The 23,091-nt window shown below is 41.6% G+C and overlaps 1 protein-coding gene across 2 annotated transcripts; it reads right to left on the reverse strand.

Moving 5' to 3' along the window:
* Positions 1-1,425: 1,425 nt before the first annotated feature.
* tap1 (transporter 1, ATP-binding cassette, sub-family B (MDR/TAP)) lies at positions 1,426-22,734 on the reverse strand. 2 transcript variants are annotated; one of them, XM_056286145.1, is made up of 13 exons: positions 22,700-22,734; positions 20,587-20,916; positions 18,704-18,896; positions 16,599-16,713; positions 15,063-15,193; positions 13,432-13,637; positions 12,006-12,203; positions 10,302-10,430; positions 8,923-9,111; positions 5,414-5,587; positions 3,932-4,091; positions 2,217-2,353; positions 1,426-2,128 (listed from the first exon to the last, which is right to left on the reverse strand). In XM_056286145.1, the coding sequence occupies exons 2-13, from the start codon at positions 20,902-20,904 to the stop codon at positions 1,895-1,897; spliced, it is 2,184 nt and encodes a 727-aa protein (XP_056142120.1). In that variant the 5' UTR covers positions 20,905-20,916; positions 22,700-22,734; the 3' UTR covers positions 1,426-1,894. The 2 variants fall into 2 exon arrangements, with proteins under 2 accessions (XP_056142120.1, XP_056142121.1); XM_056286146.1 differs by having other exon boundaries at positions 22,576-22,704.
* Between the last annotated feature and the right edge of the window lie 357 nt (positions 22,735-23,091).

The raw sequence follows: 23,091 nt of genomic DNA on the forward strand, positions 1-23,091 counted from the left end.
AACACTTAACACTAGATATGAATGTGTGTGGGTGTATGTCGGCCCTGTGTGATAGTCGGGCGGCCTGTCCAGGGTGTCTCCCCGCCTGCCGCCAAACGACTGCTGGGATAGGCTCCAGCATCCCCGCGACCCTGAGAGCAGGATAAGTGGTTCAGAAAATGGATGGATGGATAATGCTTGTGGGATGCCACTAGAGGGTAGAGTGACAGTGACTGAATGAATGAGTTGGTGACATTGCCGGTGTTCTGTCCATAAGTGCTACCTATCGAATGTGCCACGTAGCAGTTCTGCACATGCGCAGACCCACAAGTCTTGGGCTCTGTCCACGCCCATAAATTTATGCAACCTTACTGTCGAGCATACGTTCGATACTTTGGCTGATGGTGAGCAATATATTAAAATGCTTTTTTCATTGCGCCTTTTGACCTGTAAACATCTAAATATTTGCATGTACATACTGGCTTTGCTGCAGAATGTTGAAATTAGCTGATAATGACGTGCAGCGTGTGTTTTCTGTAAACAAACGTAGCTCGTTATAACATTAGTGCGTATATAGCTGTAGTTTACCCATTTAAGCCCTTTCCACTTTAAAGTTGAAAAAAAATCAATTAAACTTTTTGTGCTCTTCATTATTTTAGCCAGTACAACTATTTGTTACTTAACTTTCATTTGTTGTTGAAGCCAATCATATTTGTTAATACTGAGTGAGGAGGATCGTCCATGTGCTTTCAGTCCCTGGTGATCTCATAGGAAGTTACAAAAAAAAAACTTGTATTGTTAAGCAACCCCTCAGAAATCGTAATTTTTAGGCTATTTTTAGCCATTTCTTTGGTAAGTTCTTTTCTTTTTATCACGAGATATGTATCGTGTTATAACAATACTAAATACTTGTGTTTTGTAAAGTTATCCCCTGTCGCTCTCTGTATAGCTATGGAGAAAAGGTGGGAATCACCCACTGCGTCTCCTTGTATGTAAATCTTGAACTTTTTATATAATCAGACTAAAAGAAGAATACTGCCTACTAAAAAGGTAATTCAGCATATAGTCGCTTATGTCTACGCTACAAACAACGTGTCTTGTCTGTTTTGTACAGTGAATAATGCTGAAAACCTCCAAAGCAAGCCTGCACCAGACACATGCATTTTTTGAGACACCACTAATTTCTCAAAGATCTATCTAATCTTCATTTCTATTTTTTCTAAAATGTATTGTAATGGTTTGGCTGTCGAAGGAAAAACCCATTTGAAGCCATTTGGAAATATAGCTGTGTGTAATATCCAATCACATTAATTAAATGTGTTACTCTGTTTCTGAGTTGGAAGTGAAGTTCAACATTCGAGTACACACATATAATTTGACTTTGTCAATGTAAAACTGAAAGTAAATAGAGATGAGAAGGCACAAGGGATTTTTCACAAGGTCATGAAATTTTAATGGAATCATTAATTACAACGCTTGTCATAAATTCTCAAGTATATTGTCTTGACAGCATACAGACAGGAATATTTAACAGAACTATGACAAATCACTAATAATTATAAGGGTTAAAAACAAAATTACATTTGACATGAAAAACAAATGAGCTTGGAAAAAATACAGAGTTCATAGTTCAACTAAGGAGTACACACATTTTCTAGTTAATTTCGGCAGGCTTTAACCAAACTACATTGCTAACAAAGTGTATGGTGTCTTTTTTTAACAAATGTTTTTTTAACTTATCAATATAAAAAGTTGACAAAAGCACGTTTTTACACACTGTAACTTCCCAGTACAACCACAGCCTTTTCACCAGTGGCTACTGGTGACTCCCTCTTGGAGGATTTGCTGATGGTAGTGGGGGGGGGGGTTCTCATGAAGTTTCTCTACCCGGTCAGTATCCCACCAGCAGAAGGTCTTAATCAGCAGCTCTTCCGTTCTCCTCCTCTTCACGATGAAAACCGACATTTTGTTTTCTCACCAAGTCAGCATAGAGCCCTCCGTTCTTAAGTAAGTCGTAATGGCTCCCCTCCTCTTCCACCTTCCCCTCATTGAGGACAATTATATGGTCAGCTTTCTCCACAGCACTCATCTTGTGAGATATCAGCAGGATTGAGCGCTTCTCTGTGTCATTCAACATGGCTTGGTGGATCTACAATGAGAAAACAAATACAACTGTAAATGAATGTCTTATTGAAGACCCATGTCAGGGTGATGCTCACCATGGAAGGCCGTCCTACCCAATGTTCTGTTTCGGTGTCCAGGTCACTGGTGGCATTGTCCAGTATCAAGATCTTCGGCTTTCTTATTAATGCTCTGGCAATGGCAATACGCTGCTTCTGTCCTCCAGACACCTGACCGCCCTTCTCCCCTGCATCTAAACAACAGAATAGCAGCATAGCAATAAGTTCATGTGCATCCATCCATCCATTATCCAAACTGCTTATCCTGCTCTCAGGGTCGCAGGGATGCAGGAGCCTATCCCAGCAGTCATTGGGCGGCAGGCGGGGAGACACCCTGGACAGGCCATCACAGGGCCGACACACACACATATTCACACCTAGGGACAATTTAGTACAGCTGATTCACCTGACCTACATGTCTTTGGACTGTGGGAGGAAACTCACACAGACACGGGGAGAACATGCAAACTCCACACAGAGGACAACCCAGGACGACCCCCAAGGTTGGACAACCCTGGGGCTCGAACCCAGGGCCTCTTGCTAACAGAAACTGTGTTCATGTACAACCTGAGAAAAGAGCAGTAGTGGAAAGTAATGAAGTATAAGTGCTCGGTTACTGTACACATTTTTCAAGTATCTGTACAGTTGTGTTACCTTTCATTAAAAAACAGTGTTTGTGTTTGTATCAAAAGAAAGGAATCAACGTGCTGAGATAATCAGACAGTTCATTAAGATGTTCTGCACTTAAGATCAAATCTTCATTGTTTTCCCATTGTTCTTAATGTGAAGTCAGCAATATTTTCTTTTGCCAAATTAGAATTCAGCATTTCAGTCAACTTGCAGAAAACATCTCATTCTGATTTACTGAATCCGTGTTCACAAGTGAACATTTGGTTTGTAGTTATTAGATCTGGGTCACAGGGTACAAACAAAACACGTATTTATCAAACATCTAAAAGAACTGCTTATTTAGATTGCTCATCAATAATTCATTAAATCCATATTGTAAAAATATATGACGATATTTACAATTTTACAAATTGTAATCAGGGCATGCCTTTACGCTCATTTGCAGAAAAAAGGCACTGTAGGTATACTTAAAGCTGTTATGTGTTATATAAGGGAACTGAATATGACTAGTACTTTTCAATTTAATACTTTGAGTACATTTAAGAGTGAGTACCTAGTGAGTTCTTATATACTTTTACTTAAGTAGAAATGACAATGTGGTACTATCACTTTCACTAGAGTAATTTTGTTTTTGCTTTTTTTACCAAACATGTAAATCAATTTTAGATAACGGGACTGCAGCCCATCTCTTATCAAACTATTATGCAATAACCATTTCTGAAATATGAAAGTATACAAATATTAAAAAAAAGGAAACCTAGGAGGCTTAGGGCAGAGCCCTGAGGATCAGAGGTGTCAGCTTGACAATGTTTAACAGGTGTTATTCTAACCCTGTGAAACTGATTTGCATAATGACCAAGGGCACCCATTTGATAGGGTTTAGTCCTAACAGTATCTGGGAGGAGTTTTGCCATTAGATACGACTTTGTATATAACTACACATCTGTCTTTTCTATAGGAATGTGCCAGTCAAGGTAATGAAACCTATGAACCAAATAATCAGGTTAACACATGATCACATGGTGCTAATTTCGCACAACTGAACAAAAAGTGCAATTTATCTCCTTTTTCTATGTAAACACTAAAGGAACTGTGTTGTTCTTTAGAACCCGTGTTGGAAACCCCAGCTCTCTCTGCCAGACCTGTTTCATATCCATTCACTAGCTCAGTGATGAACTTGTGTGCCTGGGCCTGTTTGGTGGCCTTGTACATCTCTTCATCAGAAGCCGTCTCGCAGCCATATTTGATGTTATCCTTCACAGAGCGAGAGAACAGTACACAGTCCTGGCTCACCACTGCCATCTGACACACAAACACAATGAAAAGAGCAGAAGTCCATAAGTATGTTTACGAACCAGATGATTCCTTTACATAAGTTGCGTTGGCCTGATAAGTCTAAAATCCCAAGTTTACATGTGGCTAATCGGCAATGTTGCCATCCACATGCAAACACTTAAAAAAAACTTAAAAAGGGGGGCATCCAGGTGGCGTTGCAGTCTATTCTGTTGCCTACCAACACGGGAATCGCTGATTCGAATGCCTGTGTTGCCTCCAGCTTGGTTGAGTGTCCCTACAGACACAACTGGCCGTGTCTGTGATTGGGAAGCCGAGTGTGGGTTATGTATCCTGGTCGCTGCACTAGCGCCTCCTCTGGTCGGTCTGGACGCTTGTTCGGGGGGAAGGGGGAACGGGAGGGATAGCGTGATCCTCCCATGCGCTACGTCCCGCTGGTGAAACTCCTCACTGTCAGGTGAAAAGAAGTAGCTGGCGACTCCATATGTATCGGAGGAGGCATGTGGTAGACTGCAGGCCTCCCCAGATCAGCAGAGGGGGGAAGCTGTGACCGGGACGGCTCAGAGGAGTGGGGTAATTGGCCGGGTACAGTTAGGGAGAAAAAGGGAGAAAAATCTTCACAAAAAAAAAAAAGAACCTTAAAAGAAATGTGACTAAAGGAGTAAGGGTTTTTGTGCATGTTCCCATGTAGTCAGGTTTCTCCTTCAGAATCAGTTTTCATATTCAATTAACCTGATAAAGGAAACTGGGTTTCTGGTTTACATGAACTTCTCTGAAATCAGATTACCACCAAAAGTGGAGAACAATCAGATTACTACAAATGCTTATATTCTCTAGTCTTACCTTATCTTATTTTACGTATCTCATCTCAACTCATCTCATCTCACCTTATGGCATCTTATTTTGTCTTGTGTTATGTTATCTGACACCAATAAATTAATAAAATAACTAAATAAATGGAAACACGTTTGCCGAATTAAAACAAAATAAAACGTAACGGAATCTTATCACCTGGTCGGCTGTTTCTTCATCTTAACTTAACATGGGCAATATACGTAGATGTAACATAAAACATGTAGGCCTGCAGGGTTTTATTTGCTTCAACAGATTTGATGGAAACATATCTTCATCTATACAACTTTTGTGACATTTAATTATTCCCCTGAAACTTTTCCGAAAGTTAGACAGAAACATGACTAGTGTTAGCTAAAGACTAGCTAACCCAAACCACTGCACTGCAATTGTTTGTGCTACTCCCAAACAGGGCGAACCGGTTGAAATTTAAGGCCCTCACAAATGCAGGTAGTATGTCGAAACCCTTTATAAGCTACCTTGTCGTGGAGATACTGGTTCTTGTAGTGTGTCAGCGGTTCTCCGTCCAAAAGGATCCCTCCTGCTTGGGGCTGGTAGAACCGTTCCAGCAGTTTGACAAAGCTGGTCTTCCCCGAGCCGTTGAGCCCAACCAGAGCAGTGATCTGACCCGGCTTTATCTCCAGCGACACGTCCTGGAATATAGAGCAGCACAGAATTACATTTGTTTCAAAATTAATACAAGTAAGGGATAATCATGACAAGGTGTGCCTTAAAGGATTTGAAAGGTTTTTACTACACAATATTGGAGGCAAAGAACCACCCGATGTGAAGCACAGCATGTTAAGTCCTTTAACGCACATCTTGGAGGGGATTTGGAGTGGATTATCCCACATATACCATGGTCTTGCAAAAAAAAAAAAACATTCACTTATGTTTTGTTGAACTTTTTTTTTTTCTCCCCAATTGTATCTGGCCACCCCACTCTTCCGAGCTGTCCCGGTCGCTGCTCCACCCGCTCTGCTGATCCGGGGAGTGCTGCAGACTACCACATGCCTCCTCCAATACATGTGAAGTCGTCAAGCTGCTTCTTTTCACCTGACAGTGAGGAGTTTCGCCAGGGGGACGTAGTAAGTGGACGGCTCACGCTATTCCCCCCAGTCTCCCCTCCCCCCCAAACAGGTTCCCCGACCAACCAGAGGAGGCGCTAGTGCAGTGACCAGGACACATACCCATCCATCTTCCCAGCCACACACACAGCCAACTGTGTCTTTAGGGATGCCCGACCAAGCCGGAGGTAACACGGATTTGAACCAGCAATCCCCGTGTTGGTAGGCAACGGGATAATTTAAAAGTTATGAAACAGAAGTTAGTCATTAAGCTAAAGCTTTGAATGTTCATTGGGTTTGCTACTAATTCAGTATGATTACATAGCAGCATGTGGCCAGCGTAAGAATTTAGAACCGCGATAAAACTTAAGCCGAAATAACTATGTGTGCATTAGACGGTTTTAATGCACACCCTCCAGCCAATTAGAAATAAGTATTCTCCATGACCTTGATATAAATACAAAGAAACTATAAATAAATGCAAAGAACATGAGATATACCTGTCAAGACACAAGACATAAATAACTTTCAATCTGCATTTGAAGAAAAGAATTCCACAAATAGACATCTGAATTTAGATATTGATTGAGATATACTGTCTTACATTGCGTTTAAAGTTTTGAATCTGTTTTATGAATAACAAATCTGGCGCAAGAGGGAGTTGTTGTAACAGTGTGATTGTAATGTCCATAAATGCCATCATTGTCATAAAGGTCTAAATATTTGTCTTGGTGGTATTGTTGCAGAGACAAATTGACAGCATAAAATGTTGCACAGTAAAATAGGGTATTGAACAAGCAAACAGACAGAGAGACAGAGAGGGCTCTGTTTTTCCATGAAACTGGGTGCAAGTGCAGGGGGAAGCCTGGATGCTCATGGGCATGTCCAGAAATGTACGCACAGCCCTGGCACAGCTGATAAGGGGGTTGGATTAGTATAAATACATTATAAGCAGGTGGAGTTGGGGTGTGCTTTGACTTGGCCAATCAAATGAAATCCTCACATACCCTTTAGATGTGCTGTCCTGCAGCATATTGTAATTTTTGTGATGCATGAAGAGGGAAACCTATTAGAATGGCTCTGTATTCCTTTTTGGTTAACTTGCATGAATGAAATCCAGGGATGGTAATGTATAAGAAAAACATCATGATTCCACAGCCACATTGGACACAATATTTTAGTCAGGAGCCTGACATGGGAAGGGATTTTCACATCCCGATCCTGTGACTCAGTGGGGAAAAAATCCCCAGTCCCGTTCTGCTCATGGGATTGATTGTGAAAATGACTCCCATTTCAGGGGAATTCTGCAGGAGTTCTGCAACCCACGGGATTCCCAACCAGATCTCAGGCTCTAGTGTTGACAGTTTGTACGGGTGGATACATCTGTCTGGACCAGACCGACATTCACTCTGTCACGCTAGGGTCAATATTTTCAGTGTGTCATGAAGAGCACACACTGTGTTTAATTCACATCACATTTAACAGCCACATAGACCTGTTTTCTAAGTGTCGAAGTCTGCCTTGCATCTTGCATGCATGTGAAGTCTATTCTCTCTGTAGGACCCCACTGAGTGGAGCTGGTTTTTGTGGCTCAGGGTCCGACCGGCTCTTATCTGCATCTGTGGGGTTCCTGACGTTGTCTTGGATGGTCACAGATTCACTAAATTTGTCTTGCAATCTCTTTACAATTTTATTACCCAGCAGCACATTTTATGCTTTAACTGTCGGTATTCTACATTACCTTGCTCTGTGTACTCTATGATGTGAAATTATAATTGTTATTTTTGTCTATTTTTCTCCCCAGTTGTACCTGGCCAATTACCCCACTCTTCTGAGCCATCCCGGTCGTTGTTCCACCCCCTCTGCCAATCCAGGAAGGGCTGCAGACTACCACATGCCTCCTCCGATACATACGTATGGAGTCGCCACCTACTTCTTTTCACTTGACAGTGAGGAGTTTCGCCAGGGGGACGTAGCATGTGGGAGAATCATATTCCCCCCCAGTTCCCCCTCCCCCCCTGAACAGGTGCCCCAACCGACCAGGGGAGGCGCTAGTGCAATGACCAGGACACATACCCACATCGGACTTCCCATCCGCAGACATGGCCAACTGTGTCTGTAGGGACGCCCAACCAAGCCGGAGGTAACACAAGGATTCAAACCGGCGATCCCCGTGTTGGTAGGCAATGGAATAGACCACTATGCTACCCGGATGCCCTATGTAGTTTGTGTATTTGACACCTATTACATGACTGTCCGTGCTGGAAGAGGGGTCCCTCCTCTGTTGCTCTACATGAGGTTTCTCCCATATTGTTTGTCCTGATAAGGCTTTTGTTGTGGAGTTTTCCTCAACTGAATCTAGGGTCCAAGGATAGAGGGTGTTGTATGTCGTATATCGTTGTATGTTGTACTGACTGTAAACACCTTCATGACCACCTTGTGATAAACTTGACTTGACTTTCAGTGGGATGAGAATGCATTGGTTTACAGCCATTAAAACACATTTGGATAGATGTTTCCATGTGTCCTTGCCAAGACTGTTGTAAAAAAGTATCACATTGCACCTGCGCAATTGTGTGTGCAATTGCAATTGACAATTACAATTGCAATTGTGCAATTGAAATTGCACACTTAGACATGGTCATACCCAACGGATGCACAAGCACAATGGCGAGCCAAAATGGACACCAACATTTTCCTGTGTTAACACACCCCAAGCCACACCACCTCACCCATCTCAGTGCAGGCTGAGCCATGAAATTACCAATCAGGCAGGATGCAGGCAGGAAAAAAAATCACCTTATGTTCAAGGAAACTGCTTATCAGCCTGCATTTGCTTCCCCAAAATAGAGCCCAGAGAGACAACTGATGGAGACAAACAATAGAGAAAAGAGCAAGCAAAGAATCAAACGTGTTGACACCTTGAGGACGGGCTTGTCTTTCCTTCCAGGATAGGCAAATGTGACATTTTTGAACTCGACGTGTCCATCCAGATGTTTGGGGGACAAAGTGCCCTCTGGGGGTAGTTTGGGCTCTCGGTCCAAATACTCAAAGATTTTCTCAGAGGCACCAATCGCCTTCTTCACCTGTGGGTAGCACCTCATCACAGCCTTAAGGAAGGAAAGGGAAGTTAAAAGTAGTGAAAAATGGGGGTGTATGTATCAATATGCATTCATATTGAAAAAATGTTAATGTTAATGAGATGTGAGATGTTAATGTTGGAACAGTGGTCCCATCAGCGTAACTGGACATGATGAGACATTGAGGATGCGGTATCATTACAGCGGTTGTGTTCATGTGTTCTGGTCAATGGCCAGAATAACTCTGTTGTAATTTTTTCATGAATATAATGCTGGGTCTGAAAGATAACTTTGTGTGAGTAAGGAGAACAGGAAAAGGACAGACAAGTAATACAGACAAGCTATGCTTTCTTCCATCTTTGCTGGGTTTTCCTAATGGAGGACAAACCACCTGTATTTCAGCTTAATAGATCACCAAATACTTGGTTCAGTATCCTTGTGTGCACATAAGAGTTACTGGTGAATATTTAGAGCTATTCTCTTTAAGAAATAGTTTACCACCAAATGTGAAAAATGAATTTGTTTTGCAGCAGTTGGGTGTTCTGCAGATACGTAATCGAAGAATGTCTTATGGTATTCTCTGGCTAACCAGCAAAAACAAAAATGGAGTTAACCTTCTCAACATATTGGCAATATCCAATATAATCTGTTGTTGTACAGCAGTGGTTTTCAAATTGTGGGTCATGATTCCACATAAGTCACAGCAGGAGGCCAGGTGATTCGAGGGATATTTATAATTAAGTTATGAATATCTAAAACATCTCTTAAATAATAAAAAAAATTCCTACTATATACTTTTTGAGTCACTGAAAAAATGCAATTATTTAATTGTACTATTGACCTGCATTGTCCATTTCATTTGATCATTAGAAAGCCATGACTGAAGACCAAAAAGGAAATACTGCATTAACAATATAGAGAGGATTGTTATTTACCTTGTTTTTTGACAGGTAATGAGAATTTACTGCTTATTTTATTATTTTATTTTACTGCACAAAATATTTGTAGGGTCCCTGGCCAAAAAGCATCTCCACAGTGGGGTCACAGCACGTCAAAGTTCAGGAGACCCCATTGTACAGAATAAACACCTTTTTCTTGCAGCATCAAGAAATATAAGCATCTGGCTGAAATTGTATTGTTTGTGGAATCAACCGTTTTTATTGACTGGAGCGGTTGGATTTTAATCTGCTGTAATCTTTTATTGTCATCTATGGCCTTACCTCCACTGCTGAGGCAAACTGCAGCTCATAGAGCACAAAGGCCACCAGGTCTCCACTGCTGACTGTCCCTCTGGTCACCAGTGTTCCTCCATAATACAGAATACATACCTTCAGGCCCAGACTGCCCATCTAAGAGCACAAAAACATTACCCTGTTTGTTAAACACGACACACAAATTACATATGTACAATGACAAAATGGTTGTAGAGGGTTAAATATTATAGTGTAAAATTCTTACTGGTTGATTTAGCCTGCTTGAAAGGTTAAATAAGTTGACTTTACCCCTTGGGCAAGTATAATGAGTTTCAGGAGTGTTAGATAACCACTGGAAAGCATTTGAAGGAATTCAGAGTGTTTTTGTGACTGACAACCTGCCTGAAAGTGTCTAAGACACCATTCCATCCATTATCCAAAACAATTATCCTGCTCACAGGGTGGCGGGGATGCTGGAGCCTATCCCAGCAGTCATTGGGTGGCAGGCGGGGAGACACCCTGGACAGGCCGCCAGGCCATCACTGGGCCGACACACACACACACACACACACACACACACACACACACACACACACACACACACACATTCACGCCTAGGTACAATTTAGTACGACCGATTCACCTGACCTGCATGTCTTTGGACTGTGGGAGGAAACAGGATCACCCGCAGGAAACCCACGCATGCACGGGGAGAACATGCAAACTCCACACAGAGGACGACCCCCAAGGTTGGACAACCCCAGGGCTCGAACCCAGGACCTTCTTGCTGTGAGGGGACTGCGCTAACCACTGTGCCACCATGCCACCAAGATACCCAAGGTACGCCAAGTCTAAGATACTCTAATATAGTTTCACGTCACTTGCCAAAGCAGACTAAAACAAATGCTCTAACGCCAGGATCAGACTATATAAATTCAGCCTGATTTTGTAATCACCAACATATTTCCAGCATTGGGCCGTCAGGAACAATGAATGGGTGACTTTACCCCGTGTAGTGTGACATAATCAAAGAACAGCGATGTGGCGTCTGGGACGCCCCATGATACCCTGACAAAAAGTCTAGCATGTCAGAATTTTTTGTATTTTCCTGCCTAGTCTGACAACTCCTATGACGTGTTCCTTGACATTGACCAATAGGATGACAGACTGCTCTCTGCTGCACGTATGTAAACATGGCAAAGAGAAATATGGATGCTGCTATTTCTGCTCTCAGGTGGAACGACGAAACCGAGGAAAGGTTCATGGAGCAGTGGCAACAATTCCCCTGCCTTTTCGATGTTTTCTCGAGGGAGTACCGTGACAGAGTCAAAAAAGATGGGCTAAATGTTGGCGTGAAATAGCAGAGGCACTTCAGCAACCCAGTGAGGAGTAGCTGGTTAAGCTATGCTTTCCTTTTCTTTTTTGTTTCGGAACACAAGACCGCCAACATCACACAAAGTGTTTCTGTAGCCATGATTGACAATTTCTGGAACCTCCTCCCCGACGACCGATGAACTCACGCAAGATCATGAAAGGCAGCATATGATGACTGGTTGGGGTCATACTTGTAGTGTTGCCAGTCTACCGACCAAGACATGGCAAGAATGTATGGCACTATGATTGTCTAATCTGACATGGTGACCATCATGAAAGACAAAAATATCGTGTAGTCTGATCCCAGCATAAAAGAATTGCAAATCCTTTTTTTAGCCAGATCAGTTTGCAACTCACACTGTTGGCCCAGGTGGAGGCTGCATAGGCAACTACTTCCTTCTTATTGAGGGCGTAGGTGTCGTCCAGGCATCGCTTGTATTTCTTTGTCTCACCATCCTCATTGGCGAAGCTTCTGACTGTCTTCATGCTGGAGAAGGTTTCTGTGGCTACTCTCTCTGTCTCCGCCAAGGACGTTTGAACTTTTACAGAAATACTCTGAACAAATGGAAATCAGAAATGTTAATTGGTTGTACTCAATGAACCATTTCTTATTGAGGGATATGGACAGATTCACTAAAACAATACCATACGTTAGGTAAAACTGAACATTTTGAAAGCTTATTTTGATAGTGGTCCTTAAAGAACATACAGAAGAGGACATTTATTAAAGATCCAATGAAACAGCATTTAAAGAACCATGAACTTCTGTGATTTGACGTATATCTGAATGAAACAGAACCTGCTTGGGAAAGTCTGAGGAGAGGGAGTTTGATCTGACTGAATGTGGACATAGATATGCTATTGATTAGTTTCACTTTGGAGATAAGAAATTGCTCATCTACTCTGAATCTGGCTCCCATTCATTAATTGGACATTTTGGTTAGTGTACACCCACAAGTTCAGGGTGACATACCTCAAACATTGTTATAATTGTCACGAAGATAAAAAAATTTTTTTGCAATTTTTGAGAAAATACTGTTAAATAGATATAAATTAAGTGCAGATAAAAGAGGTAACAAGAAGGAAGTTTTTTACAGCTTGCATCTTATTTTTGTAGTTTTTGCCATTGTTCATATTGGTTACATCGTTTTACTCACTAGCTTCATTTAGGAGATTTTGGATACGGAACCAAGCTGAACTCAGCTTTACAATGGCATCTTATGGGGCAACTGAACACGAGCATCAGACATGTTTCAACGAGTCCAAGTTAACCCTGTTATCTAAACCATTTATTTGGAAGTGAAAATGAAAGTGAAAGTTAAAAGCTATTACTCGAAATCTCCAGAATTATCAATGGCGGAGTGAATTGTTGATTTATTGCCTGGTTCAACTTGCAGGATGGAGAAGCCTCTATTTACCATAGCAGGTAGTAACCATTGATTGGTAAATTACCCAGCCAGTGCAATACCGAAGTCATCGATAATGGGAAATTATGTACACAGTTTAACTGAGACACTAGTGTTTTTATTTTCTATTTTTTTGAAAGCACAGGTTTAAGACTCGAGTTCAGTTGCTCTGTAATACGCCATTGTAAAGCTGAGCCCAGCGGCAGTCCCGTGTCCAAAAGCTCCAAAATCGAGCTGGTGAATAAAATGATATCATAACCGATAAGCACAATGGTAAAAATGGCAAAAATAAGAGCCAGGTTGTAAAAAACAAGAATGATCCTTTGACAACTCAATTAAAATATGTATAGAAATGAATGCTGGGAACTCAGCCATACCTGATAGAATTTTCCAAAAAGTTCTGGTATTACCCAGATGATGGGTAACCCCATGCAGGAGAAGAGAGACATTTTCCATGACTGTCTAATCATGAAGAAAAGGAGAAAGGCCAAACGGGCGGCGTACCACATCAACAGACTCAGCTCCTCGCTCAGAGCCTCACTCATGGTGTTGGTGTCAGTGGTGATACGAGACACTAATTCACCTACAAGATGAACCAACTGTTAGTGTCAAGGAGGAATGTAAGGCTCAGCTATGCCCACTATGAGGTTCACTTTGGAAAAATAAGTTTATTTCAATACACAATCATGTAAGAACCTTTCCGTGATCTTTTCTGAAATTCTTCATGGGATTTGTTCTAAGAAGGGCTGCGTGATAAATTAATGTCAAATTCATGAATTGTTCCACTCAAATTTACACGTGTGCACTGAATGTTGATGAACATTATTCTTCAGCTGAAAGCACATGTCAATCAATAATTACTGAGCAGAGTTAAATCCTCAGAAAGACCACATAAGGACAAATAATTTTTAGCTGCACTATGTATTGAATCAGCACTAGAATATCATTGTAATATCGAAATAAGGAACTACCTGCTGATTCATGGCCCTAAGGCAAAATGTGATTATGCAGTATTTACACGTAGGCTTCATATATTTATATTCATGTAGGCCTAAATTGATCCTGTATGTTCTCCAGTATCAAGACTAGTCTTTCTGTGAGCGAAACCAGTAACTTATGGACTTGTGATAAGTGAAAACTGGTGAATACCACAAGACTTCATAAGTACAAACACTTTACAAACAGATTTGTGCACACAATTGGTGAGCAAGCCCAGATGTGTTGCAAAATCCACCCCCCTTTTTTTAATCCCCCCCCCTTTTCTCCCTAACTGTATCTGGCCTGTTCGCCGGAAGGGGGAACCGGGGGGAATAGCGTGATCCTCCCATGCGCTACGTCCCCCTGGCGAAACTCCTCACTGTCAGGTGAAAAAAAGGGGCTGGTGACTCCACATCTATCGGGGGAGGCATGTGGTAGTCTGCAGCCCTCCCCGGATAGGCGGGGGGTGGGGGGTGGAGCAGCAACTGGGACGGCTCAGAGAGCAGGGTGATTGGCCAGGTACAATTGGGGAGAAAAATGGGGAGGGGGGGGATCCAAAAAAAAGTATGCGCATTATGAAGTATTGCATTACAAAAACTGGATGGCAAGAATGAGGAAATTTTATCAAATAATAAAACTAACTTATTCTCGCTAAAACGTTTTTGGTTTAGTTTTACTTGTTTGACTTGAGGTTTAGTTTTACTTGAGCTGGTTTTTGCTTTTGTCAGTGAAGAATTTCTGTGCTAAATGGGCAATGGAAGACAACATTTACAAATGAAATGCAACTAGAATTTCATCACATGATCAAGGATTTCTTTATCTTAATCGGTTCACCTTTCTGATGGGTGTCAAAATATGGACATGTGATGAATGATAAGTAAAACTAAGCTCAGGGTTTTATTCGCTTAATCAGAGCTGATGGGAATTCAACTTATTTGCATGATTTTGTCTGCAATAACTAAGTATTCGATCAATAATTTACTCAAACGTTGCATGGAAACATATCTTGTGTGAAGTCAGTGTGACCTGCCTGTCCGAGAGGATTCAAAGAATGCGATCTCCTGTTTGAGCACAGAGCTGAAGACCAGGCCCTGGACCGCCGTGTGGATGCGACTCATGGTGACGTTGTACATGAGATCACACACAAACTCAAACACAGCACTGGAAAAGATGGAGGAACAACTTTTTAAACAGAACATATCACTCCTACAAGCTCTGCTGCTCTACATGCACCACTACTAACATCGCGACTCCCATTTATAGCACGATGGTAATAAATCAACATTTTACTGCCACCATATTATTTCATTTATAATAATGATTCCCAACGCAACTATAAAGCTTTTCAAATTCTTGTGAGCAGGTCACCTTTGTAAACGAGGCGGCAGTCTCAGTAAGTTTCCTGCACAAATGAAGACCAATCAATTTCTCAAGGGTATGATGGCTTCTTACAATGTGCCTGACAGAGATTTGAGATGCTTGTACTCTTATACTCTTTGTGATTCACTTTTTGAGCTTTTGGTACGTTTTTGAAGGATAATTCCCTTTTTTTCCCATTTTGCAACCTGGGTCTTATTTCCAAAGTTTTTGCCATCATGCGTATTGGTTATGGTATCATTTTATTCACTGGCTTCATTTTGGAGATTTTGGATAGCGGCCCACTGCTGGACTCAGCTTTACAATGGCATCTTATGGGGCAACTGAACATGAGCGTCAGACCTGTTTTAACAAATCCAATTTCACCTGATTATCAAAACCGTGCATTTAGGAGGGAAATAAAAATACAAATTAAAAGTTATTACGTGAAATGTCCAATGTTATCAATGGCGAGTTGCACTGCTGAGCTACCTCCTGGTTAACCTTGCAGGAATGAGCAGCTTACCGTAGGTAGTGGAAACCATCGATAAACTACCCACCAGCACAATAGAGAGGTCATAGGCAATGGGAAACCATGTACACAGGCTAACTGAAGGACTAGAAGGTTCTTTGTTGTTGAAAGGAAAGGTTTAAGGCTTGTGTTCAGTTGCCCCATGAGACACCATTATAAAACTGTGTGCAGCAACTGTTCTATGTCCAAGATCTCCCAAATATCATCCCACAGCGCCATATATTGACGCCACTGAGTCAATTGATGAGTATCATTATATTGACATTAAAGGTACCCTTTGGCATCTGTAGAGACACTCATGCACTAATTTTTGAATATCAATAACATACAGGTTAGGTAGTGGTTAAGGTTAGGGTTAGGTGGTGGTTAACCCACTGCTTCTCATATAGTTATCCTTACCATGCCCATGTCATGTGTCTTGTACAGACACTGACGGATACTTTCCCCATAATATATTGATGCTTTGTCAGTATCGTCAATATATAGATTTAGTATCATGCCATGGGAGGAGAACAGGCTTGTAAAATTATATCATAGCTGATATGCACAATGGCAAAAACTATGAAAGTAAGACCCCTAAAAATGGAATTATCCTTTAAAAGTAATATAGAAAATCTCTTTTTTCCATTAAAGCATTGATTTCCCTTTTTTTTTTGCAGTTCTCAATGATTACTGTACCTGCCAATTGTCATCAGCGTCATTGCTACGATGGCATCTGTGAATGCATCAGGTGTGTCTTCATTCATGATCCAGTCTGCTATGTTGCCAGTGTATCGAGGAATGGCCATCTCACCTGAGGTAAGAACTCAACAGGTTATAAACTTGCCAACAATCTTGACAGAAACTTAATGACAGGACTGGCAGAGTTAATGTTATGTAAATGGAACCACTACTGAAGTTTACAAAATTGTTTTTAATATGGGAGACAAGACATCTAACCCTGGGCCCAATACTACTATGGACACGGTGCCATATTCTGATGCATGTCTTGGTTTGAGATGCAAGACTTGGCTGGTGAGAAATAATTTCAGATAAACATCTCATATGTTGACCTTAGGCTAACCCTAAATCTATCATGGATCTGACTGAATATGGCAGCCCAGGGAAATCGTGTTAACGATCTCATAAAATTAAAATTGTATATTCATTCTTGTTAGCTCTTATCTGCACTTCTTTTTTGGGGGAAGGGATTTTTTCCCCCTTTTTCCTCCCAATTGTACTTGGCCAATTACCCCACTCTTCCGAGCCATCCCGGTCATTGCTCCACCCCCTCTGCCAATCCGGGGAGGGCTGCAGACTACCACATGCCTCCTCCGATACATGTGGAGTCGCCAGCCGCTTCTTTTCACCTGACAGTGGAGACGTAGCACATGGGAGGATCGCGCTATTCCCCCCAGTCCCTCCTCCCCCCCGAACAGGCGCCCCAACCAACCAGAGGAAGCACTAGTGCAGCGACCAGGACACACACCCACGTCTGGCTTCCCACCCGCAGACACGGCCAACTGTGTCTGCAGGGATGCCCGACCAAGCTGGAGGCAACATGGGGATTCGAACCAGCGATCCCCATGCTGGCAGGCAATGAAATAGACTGCTACGCTACCCGGACACTCCAACTTCATTTCATTTCCATCTATCTAACACTATTTTCTGGAAATTCACAAAAAAAGTTTTATTTTTGTGTTTATAAGATATTTTTTTCTTCCTGACAAATACAATAATTTTTTTTTACATCATTGAGCACTTGTAGACGTACACTAACAAAAACATCCACTGAATGAATGGAATTGAGATTGAGAGAAGATGAGAGCTCTTCTACCAGCAAATTGAAACTAGCTAACAGCATATCAGTGTCCACATTCACCCACAATTGACTGGTCACCTTAGCTGTCAGTTACATCAAACTCCCTCCCCTCACAAAATCCCAACTGACCGTTCCGTTCCATTCAGATATAGTACGTCAAATTGCGGAAGATCACTGTGCTCTAAAAGCCATTTTGTGGGACCTATAAATGTTGATCTGACAACATCTCGCTTGCAGAAAACAGGAGAATTGTATTTCGTCTGATGGCTTCTTCACACCAAAACCTTGTAAACTTCATTATCATTATATTATTATCATTATTATTATTATCAGTATTAATAATAATAATAATAATAATGATAATAATAATAGTACCTTTAAAGCTCTCTGATGACGCTTTTATCCTGAGTATGCAGTACATATGGCCACAATAGAATCAAATAATAAGCCTGGTATTGCTAATGCCATCTTTGAATCAGAATTATACATCACATTAACGGGAAATTTGCTGATTTTCAACCTTAACTATATCTATCTGCAACAGGGATAGTATATGAAAAACAATTACAGTTGTTCCTGATTGTTTGTGTATCTGTGGGTCAGAAGTGAAACAGTTTTTTCTGTCTGCCATGTGACGTATTGTAATGTCAGCTGACAGACAGAAAAATTACAGCATACTTTAGCTTGGGTTTCTGGTCTCTGCTCCAATCTACCGTGCAGAAAGCACACCCTCGTTCTCTTGGCTAAGCTATGTTTTCAGTGGCAGAAATGACATCTCACAACATTAGCCCAGAGGATTTTATGGACGACGATACAGACGCTTGCATGCAATGCATTCTGGTACATGTAGGCGCTGAGGGAAGGGCTCTGTGAGCAGGTGAAAACTGATTTCTCCATCAGTATAGTACACAGAGAGGCTTTTATGGCTTCAATCGACTACATCAACGAAATTTTCCTTTAACAGGACATGAAGCCTGCTCACCATAGGAGGAGAGGAGCACCAAAAGAAGCACGACAGTAAAGCGGCCGCCGTACGGCACCATGTATCCCATAAGCCTTTTCAGGGAGGCCTCTGTGTTCTTTGGTTGTTCAGACTTCCCCTCTGTCATGACAGATGAGGTTAATCTGCTCCAGTAGAGCTGCGCCACCAACGTCACGCCATAGCTCTGTAAAAGCTGGAAAAAAATGCGGAAAATTAAAAAACAAGTCTTAGGATACAACCAAAAGAAAACATGATAGGCAGGGAAAAACCACAAACAGAAGAATTTAAACAGATAAATAACAAAAGACTACATAAAATGTTATACAACCATTGATGCAACATGTGGGAAAACAATAAAATGGATGTGGACATCAACTAGCAAATAAGTATTACTGTAAATGAAATGGCATTCATTTTATGTAAATACATAAATACGCATGTCAGGTCAGGGCCGTGCGGTAGTGCTGCACAGAGAAGGACCCTCTCCCTACCGGCCTCTCGCCCTTCCTGCTGCTGGGGACAAGGGCAAGGACAGTACCCCACGCCCCTACTGGCGCGCTGTGCACACAGAGACATCTCCTGTGAAACACCAGCGGCCAGTTTGTCAACCCTGACAACCTGGACACCTCGCAGACTTCATGATAGGGTCGTCAGGGGGGACTGACCACTCAGGTGGGGGCTTTGTAGTGACCCAAGGGGATGAAGCACAGTATAATGCTTTGCTCTGTGCAAAAGATTATGGGGGTGGGAAATTGTTGATTTATGTTGTATTTTTACATGTTCAAATGTTCCGTTCATGCTAGGTTGTGTTTGTCTGGGGGTTTGACTCGGGCTAAGTAGAACACTGTTTACTGACTGACTGACTGACTGTAGGACCTGAACTTAGACTAACGTGACCTGTTGTGACCTTGGGGGGGGGTATTGTGATTTTGATTTTCTGTACATGGTAAGTGTTGTTCAAAATAAAAGCCACTCCTGTTGGCCGTGCAGTGTATGGGACGCAGGTTTGGCATGAAAAAGGAAGCTCGTCCCCGGTCATTAGTTCCTTCACAGCATAGCTCGCCACAATACATTTGTTCATTTCAAGTCCTGGGTCTAAAAAGCTTAAAAGTGCCACCTGATACACACTATTATAAAGAACAGTGAAGATTTCTGTACAATTCATTTTGGGATAATTCTATAATTCTTCTCATTTGGACATCATTTCATCTGTCTGAAGTGATTATGCGACTCAAACTGTATTTAACAGCGACTAGACTGGTATGCTTCATTTGGCCTTGCCGGCATGCCACATACTGTATAGTGGCAAGGGCAAGGAAAACTGGAGTGCCAATCGTAGGTATTATGTTTGAATCCCTATCAGCTGATGATCAGTTTGGTAGACATTGTCGTAATGCTCCTTGTTGAGGATAACTTGTCTTAGTACAATACCTTTTCCATTTGGATCCATCCATGCCAATCCCTGTCAAAGACAAGTGTTTTACCAGTCTCTGTCGTTTGTCCTGGTTTTGGTACACGTGTTATTTTATTTACTTAGTGCAACTAGCAGTGAGTAAATACTAAATGTGCTGTTTGATATGCCAAACTCTGCTGGTCAGGCTTTGGAGTGCACCCAAAGTGATTAAAAATGCACCAAAACAACAAATACCAATACACCAGTGATTCTCAATCAGGTCATCAAGTATCACCAGTATTGTTGATTTTCTATTCTATCGGGTAGCTCATTACATTCACCCATTGTTCCAGATCTAAAACCTCCCCGATTGGACACTGGAATAACTAGAGCAGATGGATGCAAGGAACTTCCGGGTAGAATAGAAACCAGTGGTGCTGATGGTATCCGAGGACCAAATTGAGAACCAGTGCAATCCAAAATCACCCACCCTTTGCCAGGAGTGCCACCCCATCACTTCTTCCACAGTGGACTGGCCCGACAGCCAGAGCAGACTGATGTAGACAGGACACTGGAAACAAAGAACCAGTAAAGTCTGCAGCCCCACGAAGCTGCCCATCCATGACATCCTCCTGGGGGAGGTGAAGGTGAAGAGGATCAGCAGGCCAGCTCTTACCAGCCCTCCAACCCATATGGCAATAAAGGGATGGGGGAGAAGGAGAAGGGACAGCTGGGCCAGGTGGATCGCGTGGACCACACATACATCCACCGCAATGAAGAGCAATGGAAAGAAGTTCATTTTCTTCATAGCGCACAGATTCTGCAAGGAGAGTAGTACAAAAGTTGATGGATGCATATTTGGACCTACACGTGGTGTCTCAATAAATAGAGGACTAACTATAATCAACAGGTGAGATAGATAGATAGATAGATAGATAGATAGATAGATAGATAGATAGATAGATAGATAGATAGATAGATAGATAGATAGATAGATAGATAGATAGATAGATAGATAGATAGATAGATAGATAGATAGATAGATGGATGGATGGATGGATGGATGGATGGATGGATGGATGGATGGATGGATGGATGGATGGATGGATGGATAGATAGATAGATAGATAGATAGATAGATAGATAGATAGATAGATAGATAGATAGATAGATAGATAGATAGATAGATAGATAGATAGATAGATAGATAGATTCTTTACTGTCCTATTTGAGGAAATGTATTGTCAAAGTCTATGCATTAAGGGGAAATTTCACCGATGGATTTGTTATCTGTGAGACATCATTTCCACCATCAAAAACATAGCTCAGCCGAGAGAACGAGGATTTTTTTCTTTTAATAGTGTGAGTATTAGAAACCCTGCTAGGCTGTTAGTTTTTCCGGCCGCCAAATGACGTCAGGATACATCACTTAGTGGCTGGAAAAATCTGTTTTGCTGCCGCCCTGGAGATGCAGAAATGACCAGGAACAACCGCAGGTGTTTTTCATATGCTATTCATGTCGCAGATAGACCGCGATAAGATTAAAAATCGGTGAATTTTCCCTTTAAAATACAAGTATATCGCCATACATATTTACATCTATACATCCATGCATTCACACACGGGGGACACAGGTATACGACCAATTGTATACTACTGTAGTAAAGCGGGCTATCCACTAGTGGGCAATAGAGGGTCTGTGACGGGGATGCTGGGGTAGAGAAGAAGATGCAGCGCAAAGTTAAGTTGTTCATGAGTGTTATGTTATGAGTACAAATAAAGTACCAATACCGCTAACCGCATTGAGCGTGATTCGGTTCTTTTACAGTAGGTTACTGTAGGCTTGTCGTGTGTCAACGTGTGTTTTGCGAATGGTACTGAAAGATTACACAAACAGCGTAGTATTAAGTTGTGAATGTGGCCATAATGCGGAATTCATGTGTAGGTTTTCCCCCTCTCGTTTTGGTCTTGCTACCGGTTGTACTAATATACACGCGAGCGACGTAGTGTTACGTTGTGGCCAATGTATTCACGTAATTTGGACCCGCACGCGCAAAACGTAAATGGTGCCTATACATGCTGTCCAATGCGACATGGCGCGCACACACACACTGCATACCACATCCATGTGTACACGACATTCACTGGTAGAAGACTGTGAGAGAACACGGTTACTGACACAGTGCAGAATATACAACTTGTACATGTTAAATTTGTATAAAATTGAGAATAACGTTTAGTGACAATGACGTGAAATTAATTACTTTCAGTTTGAGCCTCCCGCGGATGCTTTTCTTCTGAACATTAACGCACTACTTTCACCTTACAAAACCTCACCAAACACCGTAAAGACAACAAACAACCCCCCTCCCAAAAGACATGTGGAAAAATACGTATTTTTTCAATAATCTCCAGAGTGAAAACTAAAGCAAAAAAAGAACAAAAGAAGAAAAATACAGACAAACCAATGTCACTCCACCTTAACTATTGTGACGGGACCAACTTCAAGTCCAAAACTCCCAGTGTGTCTTAGACCCTCTTCTTTTCTAGACCAAACAAAAACCTTATAATTTTATTGTATCGTTATATTCAGATACACTGACCTGTTACGATGTCTTGTCCGCCGGCACCGGCTTTCAAGTGAAATCGAAAGTAAAACTGACACGGCATATAATGGCACTGATCCAGCACTAAGCATGCGCATAAAAACTCGAACTACAGTTCGTCCCATTTCCCAGTCCCGCTTCCGAAAAACACTGCCAAAATATATATATATATATATATATATATATATATATATATATATATATATATATATATATATATATACACACTACCGTTCAAAAGTTTGGGATCACCCAAACAATTTTGTGTTTTCCATGAAAAGTCACACTTATTCACCACCATATGTTGTGAAATGAATAGAAAATAGAGTCAAGACATTGACAAGGTTAGAAATAATGATTTGTATTTGAAATAAGATTTTTTTTACATC

Source organism: Lampris incognitus, chromosome 9 (assembly GCF_029633865.1).
Source record: "Lampris incognitus isolate fLamInc1 chromosome 9, fLamInc1.hap2, whole genome shotgun sequence".
In the NCBI taxonomy this organism is placed as follows: Eukaryota; Metazoa; Chordata; class Actinopteri; order Lampriformes; family Lampridae; genus Lampris; species Lampris incognitus.